Source organism: Panthera pardus, unplaced genomic scaffold (genome assembly GCF_024362965.1).
Source record: "Panthera pardus isolate Hobbes unplaced genomic scaffold, ASM2436296v1 HiC_scaffold_8, whole genome shotgun sequence".
Lineage (NCBI taxonomy): Eukaryota > Metazoa > Chordata > Mammalia > Carnivora > Felidae > Panthera > Panthera pardus.
Window position 1 is genome coordinate 26852972 of NW_026527013.1, and position 27769 is coordinate 26880740.

General features: G+C 39.9%; 1 protein-coding gene across 13 annotated transcripts in view; it reads right to left on the reverse strand.

Moving 5' to 3' along the window:
* Positions 1–27769, reverse strand: part of CFAP20DC (CFAP20 domain containing) — a 238250-nt gene that overhangs the window by 174309 nt on the left and 36172 nt on the right. For 2 of the 13 annotated variants that reach the window (XM_053896824.1, XM_053896826.1), the window contains exons 2-3: positions 6973–8275; positions 6330–6485 (exon numbers count right to left, since the gene is read on the reverse strand). The exons of 10 other annotated variants lie outside the window; for them this stretch is intronic. In XM_053896824.1, coding sequence (XP_053752799.1) covers positions 6330–6394 — 65 coding nt within the window. In that variant the 5' untranslated portion in view covers positions 6395–6485; positions 6973–8275. The remainder of the gene's footprint in view (positions 1–6329; positions 6486–6972; positions 8276–27769) is intronic. One more of the 13 variants, XM_053896825.1, reaches the window with a different exon arrangement.

Genomic DNA, 27769 nt, shown 5'->3' on the forward strand with positions numbered 1-27769 from the left:
CCTGGATACAGAGCACATGAGAGAAGACAGTCCGTGGATCTGGAGGGGTGGAAGGAGATAAAGCAGCATGCATGCCAACCTCATTTGTGCCACTGTACAGCTTCACACCTGGTATACTCTTGTGACAGGAATTTGCACAGGGCTTTTCTTTCTGTGGCTACCTTTTTCCTTCCAGAGCTGGTTTTTCATCCTCCTTCAAGTCTTAATTTAAATATCCTTATTGCCCTACCTAAGAACAGGTACCACCTTGGTTAATCCTTTGCCTGTTTCCTTCAGAGTACTTACCAGATTTGTAGTTATGTACTTGCTTTTCTCTGCCTTCTCCTTCAGAATATGAGGGCAGCGGCAATGTGACTAGCAGATGCCTGCCATACAGTAGGTGCTCAGTAAATATTAGCTGTATTAATGTTGGCCAAATTAGATAACAAAATCATAAGGCTGTGTCTAGAGACAATGGACTTACAGAAACATCTGCATGACTTCTAAACTGAGGTTGCATTTGGGAAAACCCACTTAATCTTTATTTTTCTGTAATGCATGGTTTTAGCTTTTAAAAAAATCTTAATGCAAAGTAAAAATCTACATTAATAGATGTTCCATTCCTTGTTTACTTAAAAGGAGAGTGTCTATTATGGCACCAAGGGTCTAAAAGAATAACTGAATCATTTAAAGGCAAGGTTTATGCTCATTTCTTTTACTGCTGTTTCTATAGCAATAGCATAAAATTACCTGTTTTGGTCTGTGATGCTCTTGGTACTAGAGTATTAGTCATTTCAACACCTTTTTCATTTTAATTGAAATAAGGTAACAAAAGAACAGGGAGTAGCTTTGAATGTGGCAACACTTGGCTGTAGCTAACATTTTTTAGATATAAGAAGATGGCAGGTGCAAAGCATAATCCACAGTGGTGACAACTCTTCCACATGATCATATGTTTAAACATCTACGTGCTTCTCTCACCTCCTCTGAAAGAGGAGCATCAGCTGGTTCTAAATTTCCAAGCATTTTAACCTACAAATGACAAGGGCCTATTTGATTTTGCAGAAAGTCTATAAAAAGCAACCTTTGGTTTCACTAATACACCACATTATTTTTAAAGACAACTGCATTTATTTTTTATTATTATTTTTAAATTTTTTAACATTTATTTTTTATTTTTGAGAGACAGAGCATGAGCAGGGGAGGGGCAGAGATCAGGAGACACAGACTCTGAAGCAGGCTCCAGGCTCTGAGGTGTCAGCACAGAGCCCAATGCAGGGCTCAAACCCATGAACTGTGAGATCATGACCTGAGCCGAAGTCGGATGCTTAACCTGAGCCACCCAGGCGCCCCAAGGCAACTGTATTTATAATGGGCACTCTCCACTTAGGATTCATTCAACAAGGTGCACCTCAACATCTAAGTAGTTAACAGATGAAAAGTGGTTAAGAGTGTTGGCAGGGGAAGGAAAGCCAGGAAACACCTGATTCTGGAAGGAGGCGAATGGGGGAGTCAAAACACACAAGGAAAGGGAGGAGGATCAAGGAAAACCGGAAGGTAAAAGTGGTTGTGAAAGAATGTTGCCGACACATGGGTCACTGCTTGCAGGCCTAACGACACCGTCACCCTTCCCGAAGGAGGGAGAGCAGCAGCACTGGCAGAGGAGAGCTGTGTGTGTTATAAGGGCCATTACTGTCATCACCTGGCATCTCCAAAGGGCAACTGGAGTGAGCACAGGCCATGGGAGCAGGCCAGGTTAGCTTTAAATCCTGGTCACTATCTGTGAAACTTGAACAAGTAATTGTCAGAGCATTCATTTCATCTGTAAAATGGGGCTAATAATACCTCACTTGCAAGGTTCTTGTGAAAACAGGAGGCTAGCCCTTTTTATGCCATCTGTTGCTATGCCCAACCCCTGCTGGTACTTAAATTGGACCAAAATACCTGAATTAGTCTTTCTCAGCTAGAAATGCTCATGTTGCATGTATGAAGACCTACAATCAGAATTAAAAGAGGTGAAATAGTTGAAGCAAATGTTTTTCATAAGCAGCAGTAATCAGGAAGTATGGAGTAACTTCTAAAAGATGACAGCAGCCATCTTGGCAAGCACTAGCGTAAGTCCTGACTGTGGCCAGGAACCTACATCGTGCTTGGGGCTGGGATACTGGCCCTGTGGGGATCCCGTGTGTCACAAACAGTGACTATATGGCAAGACTGTGGGGATGTAAAAAAATCTGGACATTGATTATTCCCTCGTAAAAGTTTTATAGCTTTTCTGTCAGATATTTGGGGTGGTAAAGGCATGGCCGTGGATGTTACTAGAGGATGTCCTTCCTGGAGTTACTGCAGCCCAAGAGGAGAGGGTCTGGAAACTGGTGAGAGAGCACCAAGGCCTGCAAGGCCCTTCGTTCTGGCCTAGAGTAGGGAGAGACCAGCAGAACACAGAAAACAGAGGGACACAAGGCAGATTCACAAGGACCCCTACGGCCACCTTCCTACCCTTCAGGTTTTCACGATCCTCATACCATCTCTGACTCCCCCACTCTTTCGCATTCTAATATTGTCCCAACCCTGACCTTCACACTCCCATCTTCTTTCTGAGCTTCAGAAGCCAAAGGCTTTTTTCCCTATTCCTGATTTGTCAGGTTGCAAATCTCAACTAAAAGCAATCTAACTGCCTCATAGTTGACAGCTCCCCAGCTGACAGAATGTTAAGAAAAATCGTTAACTGAAACAAGGCAACATGGGGGAGATATTTCTGAACTTGGGACTTCCTGGCACTTCTAATGCAGGGGTTCCCATGACCACATTTTGAGAAACATGGCTGACTTCACTGGAAAAGCACTCCTTGGGCTTTCAATTCTTTTCAATCCCTACCTCTTTTTGGCTACCTTCTGAAATATCCACTCTATTCCTAGGTCCTAATGCATTCTTGCTATATTATTTAAGCCTAACCTTAACCGGGGTTCTTTATTATTCTGCTCATGGTGGTGAGGCTATGATTTGTCAGATGCCTTATGCCAGGGCTCAAGCTTTAGAAGTTACTACCCAATGAGGTCCCAAAGGGCTTGCTTCTTTGGAGCCAGAGGCAGGACTGGATGGTATGAACCTTCAAATAAGGAGAATTATAAAACTTGCAATTCAAGTGAAGGCAGTGTGGGAGAAGAGAACAGGCTTTTCGGACTATCTAAACACAAATCGTGGTTCTTCCATTTATTAGCTATAGCGCTTTGGGCAAATTAGGGCTCTCTCTTCTCAATGTCCTCACCTTAGGACATCTTAGGACATCTTAGGAACAAAAGTAGGCTCTATCTACCTTGTAGAATTGCTATGGGGATCAGATGTGATAATGTATGGAAAATGCTTAGCATAGTCTAAATAAGGCATATCTGTGCTTTATGTGTTAACTGTGAATTGACTAAGTTTTGCTCATATTCCAGATCTTTAAGGTTATAACAAAGCATTTCTCCAAGCGTTTGAGCAAAATCAAAGCTTCTGAGAAATGAGCCACTCTTGATCATCCACCTTTGTACAAAAAGAGGATGGCTCTTGGTATGACAAGAATACAATCTGGGTTCTGAATGTCTATAAGAGAATGTCAACTCAGTCTGGTATCTACAGTACATTGATCTCACCTGAAGCACCAGCACTGAATGTCAGCACTTATGCACGTGTCAAAAAATTCGGCTATGAACTGACTGAATCTAGCACTTGCCAAAGGCTTGCTTGAGATGTCCGATGTTCCGAACCATATTATATTTCCCCCGCTAAAGAAATGCCTTCACAAAGTTGAGATTTAATGTTTCGTCCTCAGGGTTTTTTTTTTTTCCTTTTTTTTTTTTTTTTTATGGAGAATCAATATAAGAAAAATCCATTTGAAGAAAACTTTATGTCTTTTGCAGAAATCACATCCCGGATGGCAAATAGGTTTCATCTTACGTGCCAACATCAAATGACTGGTAGTGACTGGAGTGCTCTGTTAAGAAGGATTGCAAGGTTGCCATGATCGATTAGCATGGTCTGCCGGGGACACCAGCGAGGAGCTGTGGTGCCTCTGTGATACATCTACCCACGTTCCCACTGCCACAGCTGAGGGCACGGCTCACTGTGCAACATGCTGTACCTTGTAGGAGCACCTCCTCACTGTACACGTCCCAAAGGCTGCTCACCACTGAGTCTTTGCACTGTGAATCCCTCTGTCAAGCTGCCCTCCTCCTACAATCAAGTAGCCCTCAGAACTTGAAGAAAAGGTTACCTAAAAGTTTCTGAAGTGGACTCACAAAGGGTAAGATTTGAAGACAGGATGCTTCTCAAATCAAGGTCTTAGGGAGCAAGGCAAGGAAATCTAGTGGAGGCTAGACACTATGAATGAAACTTAAGCCTGATTAGTGGTTATTAAGAACACACAGATGAAAGAAGAGGGTTTGAACAGAAGAAGGAGAGTCAGTAGGAGGGAAAAAACACATTTGGAGAAAAATGTTCTGACCATGGGCCATTAGGGCAATGATGGTATTTCAGACAGCTCAAAATGACAAATCATTGCAGTGTGTTTTAAAGAATTCTTTACCAGAACCATTTTAGTGATATTAAATTGTTTAAGTGGCCATCTGTGGAACAGTGCAGCAACCGGGTGGGTTTATGGACCAGTCTGGAACATCCATTAAAATAGCTGCACGTGCTGCATGAAAGCTGTTTGTGACTTTCCTTTGCCAATCACAAATATGGTTAATTCCACCTTGGTAGTCATTTTAATTTTCTATAGGTTACTTAAATCAGAAGGAATGTGGGTGCACTAAATTGTTTCCAATTTAATAAAGAATCTATTTTTTAAAAGCACAAAAACCACATTCAATTTTAGTTACCAGTTTTAGAACTTACGGTTCAGTTTTAAATCTTTTCTATTTGAAAGATTTACACAACAAAATCAGAGCAAAACGTCATAATGGATAAACATAAAAGAGACTGTCTATTCTTATTCTACTCAAAAATTTGCTTACTGGAAATAAGAAATCAAATATTTTATTGTCTAAGCCTAGTAACAATCACCACAACACACTAAAATAGAAGTTATTGCTTATAAATGTCAAGAATGATAGTAATAATAATAAACACTTATACAGGGCTTACTCTGTGCCAGCTGCTGTTCTGAGTTCTTTACATTACATTGTAATCTTCAAACAAACCCATGGGGTGTGTCTTATTCTTTCCACTCTATAGATGAAGAAACTGAGACACAGGGACAGTAAGCAACTTGCCTAAGATCACGTGGCTAGTGAGTGTGCGAACCAGGTTTCAACTCTAGGCAGTCTGGTTCTAGCATCTGTCCTCTAAACCACTACAACGTACAACCCCCTCATCTTTGGTCCAGAAATCCCATTTAACCCCTGTGTAAGGCATGATAGGAGGGGTGGGCTCGGGCTATTTTTGAGCTTCATGCCTCTCAGTGTTCCTTTAGTCCCCATGATTACTGTTTAAAGAAAAGGAAAGGATGGTTACGAATTTGGTTGGCAGGAAAGGAAGAATCCAGTTGGCAGGAAAAGCTGGTGACAGGATTCCATCTTGTTTATTAAAATCAGATCTTTTCTACTCACTTACGTGAAAAGCCCAAAAGAACTTCTCCTGCACTCAACCATCAATAATTGCTACTGGCTTCCTATTTCTTCAATTTATGGTGACACCGTATTTGTCAGACATCCCTGAGCGATCACTGGTTTTTGAACTGTGAACTAGCTTAGTGATGAGAGCACAGCTTCTGAATTAGTTTCTGATAAATTTCACCAGAGGGGATGGGAATAATTATCACCCTTTGCCCCACCGCCCTCAAACCACATGTCGACCAACAGAAAATGCAGGGTGCGGAATCGTCACACTGTGAAGATAGATGTAGCCTAATGACATGGAAAGAGATGCCAAATCGTTTTCAACTTTAGAGGGGCCAGCCTTGCAAGATTTAATTAGCTTACAGTTGAGAAGTAATTTGAAGCTTCAAATTATAGTTATTTAGAGACTCTTGAATTGCTCATCCTTTCACTTTATAAAACTACAATATGAGGCAGACTTCCATGGAAAAAATGATTAGAATAATAATAATAAAAAAAATCCCTACCGAGAGGCAATAAAAGGAGTGGGAAGAATCAAGCTTGGGAGCCAGGCAGCCCTGGGTTACAGCCCCACAGGTGCAATGCTGGGCTATTCATGAGCTTCTCTGAGACTGTGTTCTCATCTATAAATTATCATTTGTCTTATGATGTTGTGTGAGCTACAGGGATTTGGTAAAATGCCTGCCATATGTTAACGTTCAATAAATTTTGGTGTACTTAACACTGTTCCTGTTCTCAGTTTATACTAACTCTGAAATCTTCTCTGAGTCTCCATTTCTGAAATCCACTGCTCCTTCCTCTTCACCTCTCCTCATGCTTTCGGAAATCCATCATCACTGGCCTCACTGCGACAGCCTCTTAATTTGGCTCACACCTTCTAGTTTTCCTCTCAGCATCTTAACACATCTGTAGAAAGACAACCACCAGTGTTATCTTCCTAATTTACATACACAATGAACCGCTTGCTACAGAATAAAATCTGAAAACCTGTGCCTACTTCTCTGCCTTCATCTGCCATCATTCTTCACTCACTCCTATTTCTCTAGCCAAACCAAAATACCAGTGGGATCCCCTGTACATGTGTCTGCTTTGGGGCCTTTCACTTGTTCTACAGCAACTTTTGGAAACATCATCCACTCTATCAAGTATCTAACTCTAACAGGCAAAGAGGGGACCTAGAGATTACTTGCAGACTCCACAGAAATTACACACACTTCTGTAAGAATTTCTCCTACCATTCTATATTATATTTGTACTATATCATTCTCTTTGATAGACTATGAACTCCCTAAAGAAAAACACTGTATCTTTTAAAAAAAAGTTAAAAGTTTGTATTGTATTTTAATATGTATATTATCGAACAACTTTGAGATCCCATATCTGTAACAATGACCTTCCACAAATCTCTAGTTTGGCACAAAGAGACTCCAAATATGAAAAACGTTTCCACAGGACCATGTATCGAACAGAAGGGAAACACATTCATATCCACTGCCTGGACATCAGTGCTGCAGGTCAGCAGGGGCCTTGGTCCTTGAAGGAGGGTGAGGCTGCCATTGGGGCAGCAGCCATCTTGTTCTCCTGGCTCAGGGAGCTTTTCTTAGTTCACCAAAGACCTGGGTTGAGCTGTCTGCTTGTGCAGCACTGACTGAAGAACTGGTGGTGGAGAGTGCCACCTGGCCTGTCCCTTAATGAGGGGGACTTGGCAGGAAGGGGGGCAGGGGGATGAGGGCCTGAGAAGGATCCCTTTTCCAGGGGTTGGAAGAAGTGGAGGCAGTTTGCCCATGACAGGGGGTATTTGTGCCTTGAAATGAGGAATGATCACTTGCTAGCCAAAGACTTGGTATCTCCAAGCCTTCCAGTTGCCTTTTCCTCCTTTCCAGGTAGTCAATGAGCAGGCTCAAGTCATTCCCATACACTTTCCCTCAGTCAACAGGAAGAGAAGGTGCTGAATGCCTAAGGGACCGAGGAGCTGGTAAGGCGCCTGCAGTGCAATTCCAGCATGTTCCTGCTGCTCCCGTTCAGAGAAAAATCTCCTGTATTCTTTAGCCACAGCACAGGGCATCTTCCAGGAGCATGTGACAATGTACTAGGGACAAGAAAAAGCTTTTGATACACTCATGAAGCATAATTACGGTGCAAGAGGAATGCAAAATGGGGACCCATCATCTTTAACTTCCTGGAGTGCTCGTGTAAGACTTGATTCAGAGGAGAGGTGCATCATTTCCACCATAAGGCCGTGATCCTGCAACCAACGACCTAGGATGGTTATGTGTTATTCCCTCTGTTCACTGTTGATAGAAACAATAACACAATTGATCTGAAGGCCTCTCTTGATCATGTTCTCTTTGAACCACTTGATTAAAAGTACTGGGAAGGCCCTTCTTTCTGAGTGTCCCTGCCACTGACATCACCAGAATGGACTGGTATCACTCATGGTTGTCTTTGTTCCTTTCTGAATACTCAGCCACATTCTACAGTAATTCTTTAATGCTTAGCATGTCTTTACCCTCCTTTAAGCAGCCCTCTTGGGGAAAATAAGAAATCAGCAGAATAGGTTTATATGGCCTGCTGCTTTTAGCTACTGAAGATCTTCCATATTGTCCCCTGTGAAGCCTGGCTGATGAAGACATCTTAAGTCCTGAGATCACACAGCTGGTAAGCAGCACAGTACTGATCAGCTGCAAAAACTCTATCTGTGGAAGAGTAACAAAACCCACATGTAAAGATCAGCCTGCTAGGACTCCCCAAAAGTATCAAGACATTGTATATTCTCTATCTTTGTACCTCCAGGATCTAGAACAGTGTGTCTACAATCTTATATAGTACATGTTGAATAGATATTAAATGAGAGAACCTCTAAACAGCTTTCCTCAATTAGTTCACTCTCATCTTTCAGTTGGCCTATCAATCATTAGCCATTATTACGTTTCTATATTTTTGGTTAATGATTATTCTTCCTTTATTAGAAAGTAAAGGATTCTATCAGTAATGTGGATTGAGCTAATGAATATTTTCTGCCTGCTACAAACACATAAGTTTGAAAAAAATGAAGTTTAAATGATAAGAGTATGTTGTTGATGAGGTATTAAATGAAGAGGAAATACAAGCCATAGCTGACCAGCAATCAGTTGATGTCAAAGTGTGTGGGGAGCAGGGGGAGGAGAGGAAAGGAGATCTGTCCTAAATAAATACAAGGATCAGATCCTAATATGTGTGTGTATGCATATAAAATTATGGGCAGAGGTCCCAGGACTGTAACACCTATGTGGGGACAGTAGATGTGGCCTTGGGCTTACCTAAGATGAGAAACTAGACCCGAGATTTCTGCATAAAACCAGACCCTGAAATGACTGTCCCTCTCCATGACACAGGTGAGACACTCTTTCACTGCTTCAGGCAAAAAAAAAGCTGGTCTCTAGCCAGGCTCCAGGGTTGAGGAAAAGTCTACTATGAGAAATCAAAACCCCAAACTAAAGCCATGTATGTGAATTTAGTCTGAGTTTAAACTACCCTTATGGCAAGGAAATTCCAAGCTTAAGAAAGACATTTAAAAACTGGTCCTATCTCGGTGAAAAAGCTGGAAGCCAAAAGCCTTGAGGTAGACAGAAGAGAATGCAAAGCTTTTCCAGAGGTAAAAACACACCTCAATGAGGACAAACACACTTTCCAAAGTCACTTACCAATGTAAGGAAGGAGGGAGGGAGAGTCAGCAGATGTAAGAAACAGAAGGAACAGCTTCTTTAGAAAACTATTAGAGCTATTAGGGCAATCGGAAAACCACTATAAAATAAGTATTATTTAAAACCACAATAAAATAGGATATCATAAACAATAGATTTGAAAAAATACCAAAACTTTTAAAAAGTTTATTTCATTGAAAAAAAAAAAAAGGACTGGGAAAACAACATATTAGCTATAGCTAAGGAATAGTGATCTGAGGAAATTACCCCAAATGGAGAGATACAAGAAGAAACGATGAGATGGGAGGGCTGCAAATGAAGTAAAAGGTATCTAAGGTGCTTGCTTTGTAAGGGGATGGGCTAGTGACTTTCAACATTGTTAAGGTCAATATACAGGTTACAAATTTATAAATGTAAAGGTTATAATCCCCAAAAGAATACAAATGGAACCTACAACTTCCAAACTAGCTAAGGTTAAACAAGTACTACATACAAAAACTTGATTTGGATCTAAATGTATAGCCTTAAATTACTCATTAAAAAAGTGAGATTAAGCTTAATAAGTTAAACATTCAACTCAAGAAATCAGGAAAATAATATATTCACAAAGTAGAAAGAAGGTAAAAATTAAGAGAATAACTAAAATAGAACCTTTAGAGTATCAACTAAAGCAAAAATCGGATTCTTTGAAGAGACTAATAGAAAACTTCTGGAAAAATTGGTTAAGAAAAGTACATATTAGAAATAAAAATATAATATTAACATTGTACAGATATGGTAGAGAAAAAACTACATATATATTCCTCTATATCTCTCTCTATAAAAAACTCATACAACTTTTATAGCCCTCTTATATTAAATTTAAAACAAAGTGACACTTTTCTAGAATGGAAATCTTAAAATTGACTCAAGAAAAAAATAGGAAAGCTAAAAATACCTATAACCATTAAACAACTTGTACTGAAGTTCAAAAATCCATACACCAAAAAGCACCAGGTCCAGATATTTTAAAGACAAGTTCTAATCAAACATTTAAAGAACTCAATACATACTGAGATGAGAAAAAAGAGTAAAAGCTCCCCAACTTAATTTATCAAATTTGACCTTATATAAGAATGGAAACAAAAGAATTATAAATTAGTCTAATTAATGGACATATATTTAGAATTCCTAAAAAAATAGAAAATGTATAGCAATGTATAGCAATATCTAGCAATATCTAGCAACGTATAGAACGTCTAAGATGATCAACAGGGGTTATCTCAAGAATGGAAAAATATTTCCACATGAGAATATCTGTGATGAAATCCATGACATTATCAGATTAAGATGAAAAACATGATCAATTCGACAGAGAGAGAAAAAACAGCATTCAATAAAATTCAATACTCATTACTGATAACAAGCCTTAGCAAACTAGGAAAATAAACACATTAATCTGTGATTGAGTTTTATTTTAAAGCTTGTATCAGTCAGGATGGGTTAGGTTATAATAATAAATAACCCTTAAATCTCAGAAGCTTAATGTAAAAGCAAAAGATCATATTTTGTTCATGCAAGTCCCATGGAATACCAAGATGTTCCATTTAACTCTAGTAACTCAAGTACCTAGGATGCTATGTTCTTCCCTAACCACCAGGGCACTGAGATGGGAACATGGTGACTGGCACACTAATTTCTTTTCTTTTCAAAATTTTTTTAGTGTTTATTTTTGAGAGAGACAGCGCACAAGCGGGCATGGGCAGAGAGACAGAGGGAGACACAGAATCTGAAGCAGGTTCCAGGCTCTGACCTGTCAGCACAGAGCCCAATGCGGGGCTTGAACTCATGAACTGTGAGATCATGAGCTGAGCTGAAGTCAGACGCTTAACCGACTGAGCCACCCAGGCACTCCTGGCACACTAATTCCTAAAGCTTCTTCCTAAAGTGACCATGTCACTTCTGTTCATCTTTACTGGTAAAACAAGTCATAGGTCCAACCTAATAAAAGGGTAAGGGTGAGAAAGTGAAATTCTACCATATATCCGGAAGGAAAACCATAATATTCGGAAACAATCCCAATGACTATCTGGGTTATATATTTGAAATATACATAAATATTTGCTCTTCATCCTTGATTCCTGACACAGAGCTCCTAAAACCCTTGGAACTTCCTGACAGAAGTGATAGATTTTTTTTTTTTTAATCCCATAACACACTTTCAACCTTACCTTAGTCTATGCTAATAAGGTGGCTCTTGGTGGGTCCCTAGATACTCCAAAATAGGGGTTGGTTGCCAGAGAAACCAATCATGTGATTAAAAGGTTGAAATGTTCAACCACCAACAGCCAACGATTAATCAAATGTGCCTACTTAATTAGGAACTCTCATGTAACCCCTAAATAATGGGGTTAAGAGATCAGGGTTGGTAAAGACATCAAGGTGCTGGGAGGGTATGGGCTCTGGAAGCTCAGCACCCCTTTATCCGATACCTTGACATATGCAGCTCTCCTTGGTGGTTCCTGAGTTGTATGTTTCACAATAAAACAGTTGTAGTAACTCTAACGCTTTCTGTCATGAGTTCTGAGTCATTTTAGCAATTATTGAACTTGAGTGTTAAGGAAACCTCCGGGGGTGGGGAGGTGTCTCTGACTATTGGTCAGAATTATGAGTAGCCAGGGTGCTCTATTGCAATGAGTGTCCGAAGTGTGGGAGGTCTCAAGGGACTGAGCCTTTAACCCGTGGGGTCTAACACTAACTGGGAGCTTGTGTCAGAACTGAATTTAACCACTGAGCACCCAGCGGTGTTGGAAGAATCTGAGGCTGTCACATACAGCCCACCACACCCCCCCCCCCCCACAAAAAACCCCACAAATTAAAAGCATGGCAGATGATTATTATATATACCAGAGTTGAGAACTATTGCATTCAATTATTAACTATTGTATTTCTGTACTTTCATTTGATCCTGAAAGGAAAATATCATTGTACAATATTTACTTTTCAGTTTCCTTTCCTTTCTTTCTCTAAATGGTTATTTATCATTTAAAAAACACTTGCTGGGGTGCCTGGGTAGCTTAGTCAGTTAAGCCATCCAACTTTGGCTCAGGTGGGGATCTTGCAGTTTATGAGTTCAAGTCCTGCATCCCCCATTGGGCTCTGTGCTGACAGCTCAGAGCCTGGAGCCTGCTTCAGATTCTGTGTCTCCCTCTCTTTCTGCCCCTCCCTAGCTTGTGCTCTCTCAAAAAATAAACATTAAAAAAAATAAAAATAAAACATTTCCCATTTTTGTAAGATATTATTATTCTGCAAATGGAAGCCTGAAGAAAAAACAATAATTTGCCAAGAACATCAATGCCCATGGTTCCAAATGTTATTTTGACATCTTCTGCCAGAAGCTGTCGTAAACTTTTCAGACAGAAGACATTCCTAAAATATTTACATTCTGTGCTTTTTTTTTAAAAACCATTTTTTCCAACTTAGATACCAGGAGATGACATTAATACATCACATTTTAAAAAGACTCAATATAAAATTAGCAATAAACTGCACAAGTAAAGGAAAATCATAGATGAAAGGTCAGTGAACATTTTAAAGTCTTTCATCACTCAAATCAATAAAAAATTGAAATTTGTATCATGTTTATTTATTTTTTTATTATGAAATTTATGGTCAAATTGGTTTCCATACAACACATTTTTTCCTTTTATAGATTTACTGTTACTAAAATTGAGACTAGTTAAAAAAATCTAGCTGATGATGTAGAAGACACACAGAATCCAGGTCACTCAATTGTAATTGGCTCTAGATCTGCAATACTAACAGTAGCACATCTTATGAAAAGAAGGCAAGTATATAGAATTAAGACAGCAAGGAAGCCAAAGCACTGAGTAAGAACATGCTGTTTTTAGAATTTTTGCTAATGATGATTACATTTTAAATTCTTCCTAGAGTTTCACTAGATACAGCATTACTCATATCCTGTCTTTAAGAGGTATTCAGTATTACTGAAGTATGGAAAGAGGACACTGTAAGTAGTTCATGACCAAAGTTTTCAAGATTCATTAATGAATTTTTCTAGACATTTCTCACTCAAGGAAGATAAAATTTTGTAACAGAAATCTGTTACATGACAAATCTTTAAATATTAACTTAAAAACAAAAAAGCAATGTTTGACTTGCACACTACTTTCAATAAAATTAGCCAGAACTTAGTTTTCACTTCACAAGAAGATGATCACTTTTCAACAATGGAAGTAAATTCATTTCCATAATTTACATGAAATTTTCAAATAGCAGTAGGATTTTGGAGCCAAGAAAAAATTTAATTAATGCTTACCATATATGGCTTCATTGGGGTAAGGATAAGAAATGAACAATTCATTGATTCATTTTTAGCAAAGCACAGGGAAAGGCATGAGATATAGCAGAAATGGAAAGAATTACGACCTCTGAGAAAGGTGTTCGTCAGGAGTTTCAAAACTAGCTAATCATGTGGATAATGTATAAAAAATTACAGTAAATGAAAGTAATTTGTATCGAGAAAAACTCTCAGTGGAATTAAATGCCTGAGAGGTGCCTGCAGTGAGCTGATGGATAGCATGTAATAAAGTCAGGAGCAAATGAAATGCATTTTGTGCTCTGACAATGCCTTGGGAACTCTGAACTGCAGCCCTAATCAACCCTCAGAGAGGTCCTGGGAGGATGTGGTAGCTGATGAAGAAATTAGCAACTCCAAAGAGGCAGAAAGACTGACACAGTAAATCAAAGCAGAAATGACCGTTTTTCGCGGGCAGTCATTTCTGTATTCTTCCACTACAGGTTATAAATAGCTGGAGAAAAGACATAGTATCTACCACTACCGATGAGCTCATTGCAATGTCCGGTCCTAGGTACTGCACATCAGCTTCCCAGCTGCCAGAATGCTCTTCCCAGCCCTCCACAGGGCTTGCCCATTACTGTCCTTTGGGTCTCTATTCAAATATTACTTCCTGAGGGGTGCTTATCCTGACTACTTTTCCTAAAGCAGACCTTTTTGTGTGCCTTCTCATTATTCTGTATTTACACCATAAACATCTACTTTTTTATTTTATTTTTGAAAACACGGTTTTCTTTCCTGCCTCTAATGTAATATAAACTTCAGGAGGGCAGGGATTTTATCTGCCTTGATCACTGAAAATATTCTCAGCACCTCGAATCACTCTTGACACATAGTGGGCACTAATACATATTAAATAAATGAATAGCAAAAACACTAAAAATATGTTTTCTAGATACACAATCACAAGTGAATGAATGAATAAAGTCTCTTTGCAAAGGAAGGCATTTATAATATTTTCTATACCTTTTGGTCTATACTGTATAAAGTCTGATTGTGTCCTACATCCTCAACAATTTATAGACATTCCCTAAGAAACAAATACTCATCAGTTCCCCCAGAAGAAATAGCAACAGTTACTTTACAAAAGCTAAGAGCTTGCTGCTGTTGGCAGCAGCATATAACTAATGCAGAAATATTAATGATATTTCATTATGGATAGCATCTGCTTTAGGCTGCACAGCACCAAGCATGCCAACTTAAATGTTGTGGAGGCTGAGTAAAATAGTTCCAGCTAAGGAAGTGACAATGACATCTTCGTGACTAAGAAAACAGATATACCCATCTCCAGCCAGACTTCTTCAGCAGTGACCTCTGATAGAAGCTCAGTGACAAACTGCTTACTTCCTAGGAACCCCAGGATGTCCTCTAAGGGCTGAATATGAAAAGGCAAGTTCAATAAATATTCACTGAATATTAAATATTCTTTAATGTTTAATTTTTTTTAATGTTTATCTATTTTGAGAAGGAGAGAGACAGAGTACAAGCAGGGGAGGAGTGGAGAGAGAGGGAGACGCAGAACTGGAAGCAGGCTACAGACTCTGAGCTGTCAGCACAGAGCCCTACACGAGACTCGAGCCCATGAACTGCAAGATCATGACTGGAGCCAAAGTCAGACGCATAATCGACCGAGCCACCCAGGCACCCCAAATGCTTAAATCATTCATTCATTTTTAAAAAAAATTTTTGTTTTAATGTTTATTCATTTTTGAGAGAGACAGCGTGTGAGTGAGGGAGGGAGAGAGAGAGGCAGACACAGAATCCAAAGCAGGCACTGGGCTCTGAGCTGTCAGCACAGAGCCTGATGCGGGGCTCGAACCCACAAAGTGTGAGATCATGACCTGAGCCGAAGTCGGGTGCTTAACCGACTGAGCCATCCAGGTGCCCCTCATTCATTCATTTTAAATGAATAAATTACACTCTCCCAGAATAATATCCTTGGCTTAGATTACTTACTTTCATAAAAGTAAATTAGGTTTCAACACAATTATTCTAGACAAGTTGGCAAAATATAGAAATTTCAAGTAGGTTCAAAATTCAGCTTGGTTGACTTAGTAACATCACTGCTGTTAAACAGTAACATCACTGTTGCTTAGTAAGCAAACTAAGTTATCGAGTTTTAAAGGAAGTCACATAATGCTTGTTGCAACCCTGTGAAATGGGTTAGCAGGGCTATCTCCGTTTCACCAATAAGGAACCTGAGGCACAGAGAAGTTAAATGATGTGCCTGGAGTCTCATGCCCAGCAAACGGCAAAGCCAGGATTCAGACTCAGACAGTCTGGTTCTGGATGTGTGCTGTTAATCACTAATCTAACCAGTGTTATTCCCAGGTGCTTGCCTGCAAGCATATTGTTACCAGTCCATGACCAGTGAAGTACCGAAACTGAGAGTAAGTATTCAGAAACTTACATAGCAATCTGACACTGTTATGACACCCCAGTATGTGATCACTGGACTCCTCTTGTTGGACAGGGTACAGACCAGGTTAGGAGTTGTCAAAGGCATGTGAATGGCATGTGGCCCTAACTATGCACCAGTAATATGTTGGTATTAGATGAACAGGAAATTCAACAACAACAACAATGAAACACCTCTACTTTAAATAGTTTGAGAAGCCCTCTTCAATGTTGACCTCATTTGAATTCTCAGATTATCCCATCTCAGATGGAAAAGAATACTGGGGATATCACTTTTTGCCTGCCTCCATCAGACAACAAAGAACGATTCACTCAAATTTGCATTTACAAATTTAGTATGTATTTTAAAGACGACATTATATAAAAGCATTTCAATCTGAAATATATGAATAATCTGTGCCCTTTAAAATATAATGCTTTATATTTTATATTTTATATTTATATTTATATTTTATATTTTTTATATTTATATTTATATTTATATTTTATATTTTATATTTATATTTATATTTTAAAATATAATGCTTAGTCATTTAAGGTATATAAGAAAATACCTACAAAAACACCCATCTAGAACTTTAAGCTTTCAGTTCTACTCTCAAAAAGAAAGCCTTCATAAAATGCTAAATACAATAAAAAATACTTAACTTACAATTTTTTTTAATGAGACACACACCACTTACCCTACAAAATCAGTTTTTCAGAATCTAATTCCTTTTTTCAGATTTAAGATAATTTGGAAAGTGATTTAAATCAGATCAGAAACCATAAGGAATGAAACTTAAGGCAGTAATTTTCCATTTGATTGAGGAAATCAAAATATGTCTAAAATAATACAGTGATATTGAATATATCTACCTTCATGGAGGAAAAAATGATACATTGATACATAGTGATTATCAACATAAATGACACATATACCTTAAAAGACTTTTTTCCCTTTTAATGGAACTCTTCCTAAAATGTCGTAAAACTTCTTTGTAAAAGTGCATTCTAGACATGATTCGGAAAACTTTTGCTAAGGCTTTTAAGCTCTGAAACAGAGACCCAATATGTTGTGATTAACTGAGATATGGTAAACTGTTTTCTCTCAATTCTGGCCTTAGAATACTGCTAGGCTCCCAAATATCTTGTCCAGGGTACCCTCCTGGTGAATTTTTTTTTATGTTTATTTTTTATTTTTGAGGGAGAGAGAGCACAAGCGGGGCAGGTGCAGAGACAGAGGGGGACAGAGGATCCAGAGTGAGCTCTGTGCTGACAGCAGAGAGCATGATGCGGGGATCAAACTCAGGAACCGAACCGTGAGATCGTGACCTTGAGCCAAAGTTGGATGCTCAATCTACTGAGCCGCCCAGGTGCCCAGCAAATTTCTAAGGGGACACTTGCACTTGCCTCCACCATTTTTTCCTACGTTTTCATTTTCAAAATCTGTCTTCCTAGGTAACTACAGAGAGAAAAGAACTATAGCGAAGAAATGCACACACAGACACACGCCACCCTCACACTGGCTTTGAGTCTCTGAGCTTACTTTACACACAATTCCAAATCAGTGGAATCTGCCTTTTCTTAAAGCATGCAGAGCTCTCCCGGGTCACAGGCCTTATTCTGCCTGCTTCTGAGATTCATTACAGATGGCTGAGGCTGGGAGCTAGATGGCTGGAGAAGTGGGGCATTACTTGATCTTCTATCATTCTGATAAGAATTCTATGAGGCAGAGAGAAGGCATATGCCATTATCCTCATTTTTTTTTAAATGGAGAAACTGCAACATACAAAGAAAGTTAAGTAACTTGCCCAAGGCACCAAGCAAATTAGTGTCAGAGAATTCAGCTCTTTAAAACCCCTGCTCTTCTCATCAGATAACAATACTGCCTTTCCTCTCCTCCAGTACTTCTCACACATATTTTATTCAAGTTCGATATATATCTAAATTGTACTTTGTGTATATGCACTTCCAGACACCTCAACCAAATCATCAAATTGTAATTTCCTATTATGTTTTCTTTGAAATGTCAGCTTTTGAAATGATACCCATAAATCTTTCAAACATGAAATTAGTAGGAAGAGGAGAGAAAGGATGATTGGAAGCAAAAAATAAGAACAGTTTCGATGACTTTGCTTGGGTAAAGAACCGAAAGATTAAAAAAAAAAAAAAAAGACGAAAAAAAAAAAAAAGCCCGGGGTGGGGAAGAAGGTTCTTTTTGATGGAGTGGTTTGCCTCTTTGCCTCTTTCTGCAGTAGGTGGAGCTATGGTACTATTCTTTAGGGTTACAGGAAGACTATCAGTGAAAAATAATCCAATTCGTTCCTAGGATAGCCATTTTCTTTTGCATTTTCAAATAGTACTTTTCTGTTTTTGAACATTTTTCCTCCATGCCCTGAGACTTCAGGCTGCTCTGCCTACATCCCTCTCTTTTCTGGAATGACAGAGAGTTACCATCTTCACTGCATATCCTTATGATGTCGTTTTTAAAAGGAGGATATTGGGAGATAGGGTTGCACAAAGCAGCCTGCTTCCCGCCCCTCCTCTCCCCGCCCCCCCCCCCCCCCCCCCCCGTTCCATCACTCAAAAGGTTTCCTCTATAATCTATCAAATCTATTTTTTAGCTCAGAAACAGAATGCTCCTGCAGCTGAAAATCTGCCAGAACCACCACTGGCACATGTCTTAAATTTTCACATATAACCCCTCATAAAAATACACTACTTATAAAAATTAAAAAGAGAATAAAACAGATCTAATTAAAAAATAAGGAATTAAAATCTAAAACTAGACTAAGTTTTAGCCCAGCAAGAAAATAATTCATCCTTAAGAAAGTATATAGGAATCAACAAAGTACCAAAAAAGTGGCCTTTAGGGGCCATGTGTCTGATACTACTATGATGGTTAATTTTATGGATCAACTTGACTGGGGCACAGGATGCCCAGATATCTGGTTAAACATTATTCTGGGTGTGTCTGTGAGGGTGTTTTTGGATGAGATAAACATTTGAATTGGCAGACAGAGTAAAGCTGAGAGCCCTCCCCAGTGTGGGTGGTCTCATGAAATTTATTGGAGGCCTGAGTTGAAGAAAGTGCAGAGGAAGGGAGAATTCATTCTCTCTGCCTGACTGATTTAGAGCTGGGACACTCCTCGTCTTCTGCCTTTGGACTTGGACTTTGGACTTGACTTTGGACTTTGGACTCTGGACTTGGACTTGAAGTTAGACGAGGACTGGAGCTTACTCTGTGTCCTGGCTCTCAGGCCTTTGAATTCAGATTGGAACTTTACCATGGGCTCTCCAGGGTCTCCAGCTTGACAACTGCAGATCATGGGACTTCTCAGCCTCCATAACTATATGAGCTAATTCCTTTTTTTTTTTTTTTTTCTTCTGAGAGAGAGAGAGAGAGAGAGGCACAAGTGAGCAAGGGGCAGAGAGGGGACAGGGAGAACCCCAGGAGGGGCAGAAAGGGAGAGAAAGATAGAGAAGTGGGGCTCACCCAAAGTGGGGCTCATGCTCACCCAATGTGGGACTCGAACTCATGAACTGTGAGATCATGATCTGAGCCAAAGTCAGATGCTTAGTGACTAAGCCACCCAGGTGCCTGCTAACTCCTTATAATAAATCTCTTCATATATATAACATATACATAATACAAATATACCTATCCATCTCTCTATATAAATTGATTTTGATTCTCTGGAGAACCTAGACTAATACGGTTATGAATTTCATGTTAAGTTGAAATAGTGTTGACATAATATTAATTCCTTTCTAGGTAACAACACCATACTTGTTTTTTCTGGTAAACAAGAGGCACAGTTTCTAAACTTATTTACATAAATAAATCTCACCTGTAAAAACTCTGCTCGTGTTTTTACACTTGACTCTGTGAATAAATGCTACAATGATGACAAAGGAAAAGGAAGGTGTCTCTATGTCTTCCCGCTCTCTGAAAAAGCAAGTTCTAGTCTTCACATGATGACCTACATGTCTATCTTTATCCTCTCACTACTAGAAAAATACAACTTTTACCAAAAACAATGGCTGCTATTTTTCCGTAACTCTGAAGATATTGAGACTATAAATAGGTATAAGGGAGCGTCAAATCTACAAAATTCACTGAGTAGGAAATTTATTTACTTACCTTAGGAAGTAGGTAAATAGAGAAGTAAATAGAGAGTCTTTTTACAGGTTCGGGGAAATAATTAAACAAAGTTACCGAATGCCTACCACATCCTCGGCCAGGGAAACCAGAGGTGTGGTCTGTGGGCCATTTGGTACTGTCTACATGGAAGACACACAGCCAGAGCCAGAATACAAATTGGCTTTACCACCAAGCACACAATTTTTCCCTAATAAGAGTTACTCACAGAAGAAAGGAGGGTATTGATTTACACTGTGGCACTGTGGCACAAGTTCCTTACCTCACTGTGGATGGTCATTTTGAGTATCATTGTTCTAGGCAATTCTAGGTATTTTCATATATGTTATTTTGTTACTTATAATACCTAACACTTCTGGAATTCTTATTATGTGCCCAACACTTGCACTAACATTCAACCCTCACAATAACCCTGTGAAATGAGTACTATTATCCCCAACCTATGGGTGAGAAAACTGGTGCCCAAACTTTTTACAGACAGTAAATAGTAAGCTGGGATATAAATGGGGCAGTGTGGGCTCTAGAGCACACTCCTACCACTTCACGATACTGACGCTCTTTGAATCTGAATCCTCATTTCAGTTATGCAGACACGAACTGTCTCCATTTTAGAGCTGAGAGACAAAGCTCCTAGGCTGTGTGCTGCCCAAAGAAGGGCTGTACCTAGTTCATCCCTGCAGGTTCTCTCTGGCAGCCTCTAATGATGTCCCCACGCCTGTAGGCATTGTGCGGAAATGCAGAAGGGTCATGAAACATGGTGTCTACTCTCATGATGCTCATATCCTCATGGAGAAAATACGATCAGTAACTGAACCAAGTATGAGGTGGAAAGGCTTTCCTGCCCTGGGCTCAGAAGAGTGAATGTGAGGACCCACAAGTTCTTTTCAGGACATGTTCCACACCCTAAGCCTTGAAGGTGGACAGGTCTAACCTTGCAGAATTGCAAATGCCCACATTATTTGACAATCTGCCCACCAACGAGATACAGAAAGAGGGACAAATAGGTACCTTTCTCACTAACAATGTCTAGATGGACTTCCTGTGGGGTCTGGCTTCTGCCTTGGGGAAAGGTATGGGAGGCCCAGCAAGAAACTGGACAAATACAATCCTGCACAAAGTAAGGTCAGGGTGGTATATAAATTCAGCTCTTGAAATATATGATTGAGAGAATCCGGGCTCTCTGAGCAGATGTGACCCATCTAGCAGAAGTTCTAAGGGGCGCACTCATTCATCTAACAGAAGTTCTAAGCGGCACACTCAGTGGGTGTTCCACAGAATTGACCTTTATGTTGTTTGAGTAAAGGAACCAAGGACACTAACTCAAATTTGAAGGTCATTATAACGAGTCTTTGAACTTTGGCAGCTGTGTGTCTCTGGGTGGGCAGCTGTCTAAGGGCAAGTCCTTCAAGGTCACAGCAGAGTATGGGGGTGGTAGAGAATGCTAGCAGCAGTGAAACAGGATCATAAAGTTAGGGAGACTCTTCCCAATATGTGTCTACTGGAATAGTAGAAGGTTAGGAGCAAAGATTTTGAAGTCTGGTAGGCCTGGTTTAAATGCCCACTCTGTCTCTTTCAAACAGTGTGACTGTGAACAATTTACCTATCCTCTGTAAACCTCAGTTTATTCATTTGAAAAATGGGAATAATAATATCAATATTGAGATGTAAACTATAAGAACATGTAAGATGAGGGGCACCTGGTGGCTCAGTAGGTTAAGCATCAGACTCTTGATTTTGGCTTAGGTCATGATCTCACAGTTGTAAGATCAAGCCCCGTGTTGTGGAGCCTGCTTAAGATTCTCTCTCCCCCCTTTCCTTCTGTGCCTCCCCTCCAACCCATGTGAGCATACTCTCTCTCTCCTTCTCCCTCTGTCTCTCTCTCCAAAAAAGATATATGTAAGATGCTTAGAGTAGAAACCTGGCACAAGAATTAACAAAAAAACAATGACATTTAATAAGTCCTTATTGTATGTCAGGCACCCTTCTAAGCTCTAACACCCATTTACTTATTCATACTCCACAATAGACCTATGAGGCAGCATGGTGCACTGCATTATTATGGACACATATCCCCTACTCTGTTCACTGTGAAAAAATACATCCCTACCCCGATGACTCTAGGGTCAGCCGTGTGATAGCCTTTGCCAATGGCTATCACAGATGTGACCCATCTAGCAGCAGTTTTAAGAGGCACCCAGAGGCTCCATCACAATACTGAACTTGATGGCGGCATGACAGCCTGCACCCTGGAATGAAAAAGACAGGTAGAGTAGAGCTGCAGCACACCTGTAGCCTACATGTGCACTGAGCAAGAAATGAATGTGTGTTGTCACAGGCCATGGAGAATTGGGGATCATTCAGTACTTTTAATATCCTCATTTGCAGCTGATAAAATTGAGGCACAAAGTGGTTAATTCACACAAACTCACACAGCAGGTGCGCAGTCCAATTCTAAACCACCACTCACTGCCTCTGATCTGGTTACCATCACCATCACTGATGAGGACTCAGACACCAGGGGAGGTTTGTTAACAGCCAGACGTGGGAGGGAGAGCTTACTGATGGCTAAAGGTGGAGCACAAAGCAGACCAGAAGTGCTGGTGTGTGTCTCATGGAGAGAAGCAAGATCTGTATGTAGAAGAAGAGTGGACGCCAGTGTGAACACAGAATTTGGAAGAGGTGAACAAGATCAGCGGAATGTATGCTTTATGTGGTGGAAAATTAGAACCATTGAAGTTTGGGGGACCAGAGAAAAAGCCACAGACTAATAGGCAGCCGAACAGTCTTAAAAAACATGAACGAGAGACTGAGTAAGGAGGCTACTCCAGGCTTGAGACAGGGACCTAGAATAAGGTGGGAGCATCAACAGTATCAACAGAGGGGACCAGACAGAAGATGGTTAGTGACTATTTGGAGGTACAAGAGTCACATTTCCACTTACAGTTCTTAAGCAGGAAGAGGGAGGAAATGACAGATGGATTCTAAAGTACCAAGTCTGGGGGAATTGCATAATGATGGTACCCAAGCCTGGAAGGTATAGACCTTGCATATTTCTACAGACCCTTGGCCCTCTGATTTTTCTCACTGGATTGTTCCCAGGAAAGGACCACGCTGTGGCCAGTCACTAGAGCTAACTCAGAAGAGGTTTTAACAGGTCTTATCAGAGCTCTGGGTTTTGTACCTAATGGTATTTATTATTTGCAACACCACAAAATCCAGTCTCTGTAATTTAATTTATAGAACTGTAATTTAATTTAAATTACACCTCTGAAATTTAATATAGAACTACCACGTCTGAATTTTCCTTCTTCGCCCTTTTTCACTGTATGCTACTTATTGCCGCACTGTTGTCCATTTGCAGGAGTTCCCTGCAATGACCGGGAAGGGGGTGTAGACAAAGCTACGGGGTGTAGATAAAGGCATGAGGAGAAGAAGAAATGTTTCAGCTTTGAAATGCCAATCAAGATTTTTAGCAGCCTAATTGGGAGTCAGAGAAACAGAGCCATGATAATGGTAAAGACACCGATGCTGGTGTTAATTTTTGCAGGAGAGGAAACAATGACCTGATGGTAAGATCTAGAAATAAATCATTATCAAGGTAGACAGGGAGGGACCGTGATACCTGACAGATCTGAGAATGCTGATGGAGGAAACTGGAAACATATCAGGGCCTGTCAGTTCACGAGACAGCCAGGACTCAGGGAGAGTCCAGGAAGATGTGAGAGGTGTGTGGGGGGAGGTGCAGACCAACAGAAATGGAGACACAAGAACAGATGGCAAACTGGAGGGCGTGCTCTGAAGAACAGAGCAGAATGCTGTGTCCCTACAAAAAGGAAGGCCCATTTGGGGAGCTTCTGGAACAGAGCTCGTGGGACACCATCTGGGGTGGGGCTTAGGTGAATAACATACAGAAAATACCATGTTTTGAACTAAAACTGAGGGCACTGAGGAGATACTCAGCCAGGAAAGGATGTCACCCATGGAGAGAGGTAAACCGGATGATGTGAACCTGATGGGGAAAAATGGAGAAATCTGGACTTAAATTAGAGGATGAAAGGGAAGAATTCATCTATTAATTCTAAAAGGCTTAAACAATTAACTGTTACTGAAACTAGGATGCAGATTGGAATCAAATAAGAGAAAGAGTCATTTTTAAAAAATGTTTATTTATTTATTTTGAGAGACAGGGGAGAAAGAGCATGCACACATGAGAGAGAGCAGGGGAGGGGCAGAGGGAGAGGGAGACAGAGAATCCTAAGCAGGCTCTGTTCTAACAGCAAATGGACGCAGGGCCTGACCCCTTGAACCGTGAGATCATGACCTGGGCCGGTATCAAGAGTCGGTCGCTTAACTGACCGTGCCACCCAGGTGCCCCAAAATAGTCAATTCAAAGGCCTGAAGCTTGCTGAATGGAAACACAAGAAAAGGAAGGAGAAGACCTAGAATCTAAATCAATGTTAAAATAACTAACACAGCACGGTAAGTTACACTTATCTCGACACTTTACATCTGAAGTCTCTTTGGTAGCACAGTAAAAACAGAGCCTTGTATACTGCCTCTCTGTGACAGTGTGGATCAACAAGAAGACACAATGCAAGAAAACAAAGGGGGTAGTAACCCTGATGATTGTGGGTTTGGCCTTTGAAGAAGAAAGTCTTCCTCAAATCTCTCAAAAGCAGAGAACCAGCCAGGCACCACCTCCAATGCAGGGTGGTCTTAGGGAGGAAGGGGGAGCTCCTGAGGTTACTATCTGATCTCATAGGAGTTAGAGGCTCCCCAAGCCCGCTGCCAAAGAGTGTAGCTGGAGGGAAAGGACAGAAAGGTGACCTGTGCTAAAGACAGGATTCTAAAACCGAGAACTCTCTAAATAGAAAGGTGAACTACTAAACAAGGCTATAACTTTTGGCATTTTAAAACACCCACAGGATACTGAAATGCCATGTGATTGGCCACTATCTTAACCATTGCCTAGGAGACAGAACAATGCAATTAAAAGCATATGGACTGTGAGAGCTTGAAATAACTGAGTTGGGGTCCCACTTCTTAGCCTGCTGAGACGCCTTGGGAAAGATAGTCTTAGAACCTCAGTTCCGTCATCTACAAAAGGCAACTAGTAATGGCCTTTTATTCCAGAGTATTTGAGATGATGCTACCAGGAGTACCTGTCATACTTATGTGCTAAATAAACATTAGCTCCCTTCCTAAGGGATATGTGGTCCAAACCCAGGGGTCACACCTCCAATTTCTAAAATCATTGGGAAAAATGAATGTTTCTTAACAATGTATTTTATATCCATGAGTAAATGGTGTTACGGGAGAAAAGCTAGTGTAAGTATTTTTAAATGGGAAATCATTCACTCAACAAATTTTGTTGAGCAACTAAAATGTGCTAGGCACTATATATGGTTAATTAAAATCTTATTCAAAAATTGAAAAAAAATCTACTTAATTTATGTATTAAGAACTATCATTGATGATGCTATAGTTTTGATTATAAGAAATACTGAAGTGTATCCTGGACACCTTAAGGGGAAAGAAAAACAATACAAGCTACTGAATTTTACATTCTATTATTCCTACTCTCAACCATAAGTCTGATATACTTGGGATGGTCTCTAGGTGTAGTGAGGGATGCCAGATCAATGTCCTTGGGCTTATCAATTGGGATTGGTTCTTTTTTTCTTCATCTTTCTCCCTTAGCCAAGTGGCTGATACTTAAAGTTTATATGAAAAGGAGAGTACTAGGAATCTTCTTTTAATAGGAACTAACATTTGTACAGCTTAAAAAGCACTTTCTTTTTATCATCAAACTTAATCCTCACATATTAAGTAGGCATTTTCTCCTTTTCCATATAAAAAAGCCGGAGCTCCTAGAAAATTAAATCACTTGCCCAAGGTCTTGGTTAATGGCAAAGCTGTAAGATATCCAGGATTCCTGACTGAAAATTCTGTGTTCTTTTCCTGTGGTTATATGATGAATCAAAAGACCTCTTTTGTAAGCATTTCAAGAGTTTGGAGGGGGTGGGAAATGCAGTGACTATCCATGCTAAAAATGCACTACAGAAGGGAGGTGGAAAAAAACGGAAAGGTTTTAGGAATTATGAAATGCTATATATAAGATTCTTGGTCATCTGAAGCAAGATACTCATTTTATGCATTATAATAACCTAGTTTCTTATTTCTCTCTGTTTTTCAAGACAACAGCTAGAATGAGTGGGTGTAGGGCAAGCAGATGTTACAGTTCTATGGAAATTCCGAATAGGAGAGAAGGGAATGAAGACTTGCTGCCCAGACCTATTAGCCAGAAACTTGTTGGTGTTTATGTGGAATTTACAGGTGTTATATAACCTAATCTATTCAAGGCATTCAGACACAGAGTTAATACTTGGAAAGCTAGATGCATTTCAGAATAGTGAGCTATTGGCTGCTTTCACAGTACTATATTTATAGTACTATTCTTTACCTTTCTAAACCAAAAGTCACATATATGCCAAAGCAACACATATGTATCTCCATAAAAGATCCACATTAAAAATATCAGAGACACAGTGTTGGCAATGGTAATAAGTCTAGACACAGACAGATGAAACCTCATTTTGATGGGACAAGTCTGAAAACATCTGTTTCTATTTTCCAGACATGATATGAAAACGGAGCAGTCAATATATCTAAGTCGCAGACTATGCCTGATGATGGTAAAAACTGGTCAATCCTAATTTTGCCACTGTGGAACATTACAGGATAGGTGTGAAACTAACTTGAAGGAAGAAAGCAGAGGATCCTGTACTTCAAATATACAATAGGATGAAGATTTTTTGACTTCACTTGCATTGCCCCCAATTACTAATGGCTTTTTCAAAATTGGTTTTTGCTTAAACTAAATACAGGGGAAGTTCTCTTAACAGACCCACTGGACTGATATTTTTTTGTGAAAACATCTGTTGGAAAAGGCAGACTCATATGTAGTCTTTCAACCCCCTGTCAGCTGTGCAAGAATGGGCCTTTAGCCTGGAATACTTTCTTATCAAGAAATAAAGAAAGTCCTCACAGCCTGTGCTGGATGTATAACCTTGCGCGGGAATACCTTTCCTTGTTTCAGACTCAGTGTGTGCTCTTTGTTTTGCTTAAATGTGTGGCACCTGGCCATATGGCACCTGGCCAACTCCCCTAACTCTGTCTGTCCCCTTCAGCTGAAGGATAGGGTCCTTGAGCTATAGCACAGGAGGGGTGTGTCTAGGTCAACTGCCCCTGTGGGGTAGCTACCCAGACAAGCCCAGCCAACATCAGTCAACTCCAACCCACCCCCTAGATGCATGAGAAATAATACGTAATACTTTTCAGCCACTGAATCTTGGAGTGGTTTGTTATGCAAAAAAAGCTAACTGATGAGAAGTCATCTTATACATCACTGTGTTGTGTGGTAAACACCACACTCTATTGGGAGACTGTAACATACTTAACATGTACTATGTATGAAGTTTGCTCTCATATAATTTTAAAATTTTGCTCTTATGTGATTTTTATATAAATTAAATTTAGTATTTGTGTTCAGTCATTTTATATCACTTTACCCAGTATAGATGAACTC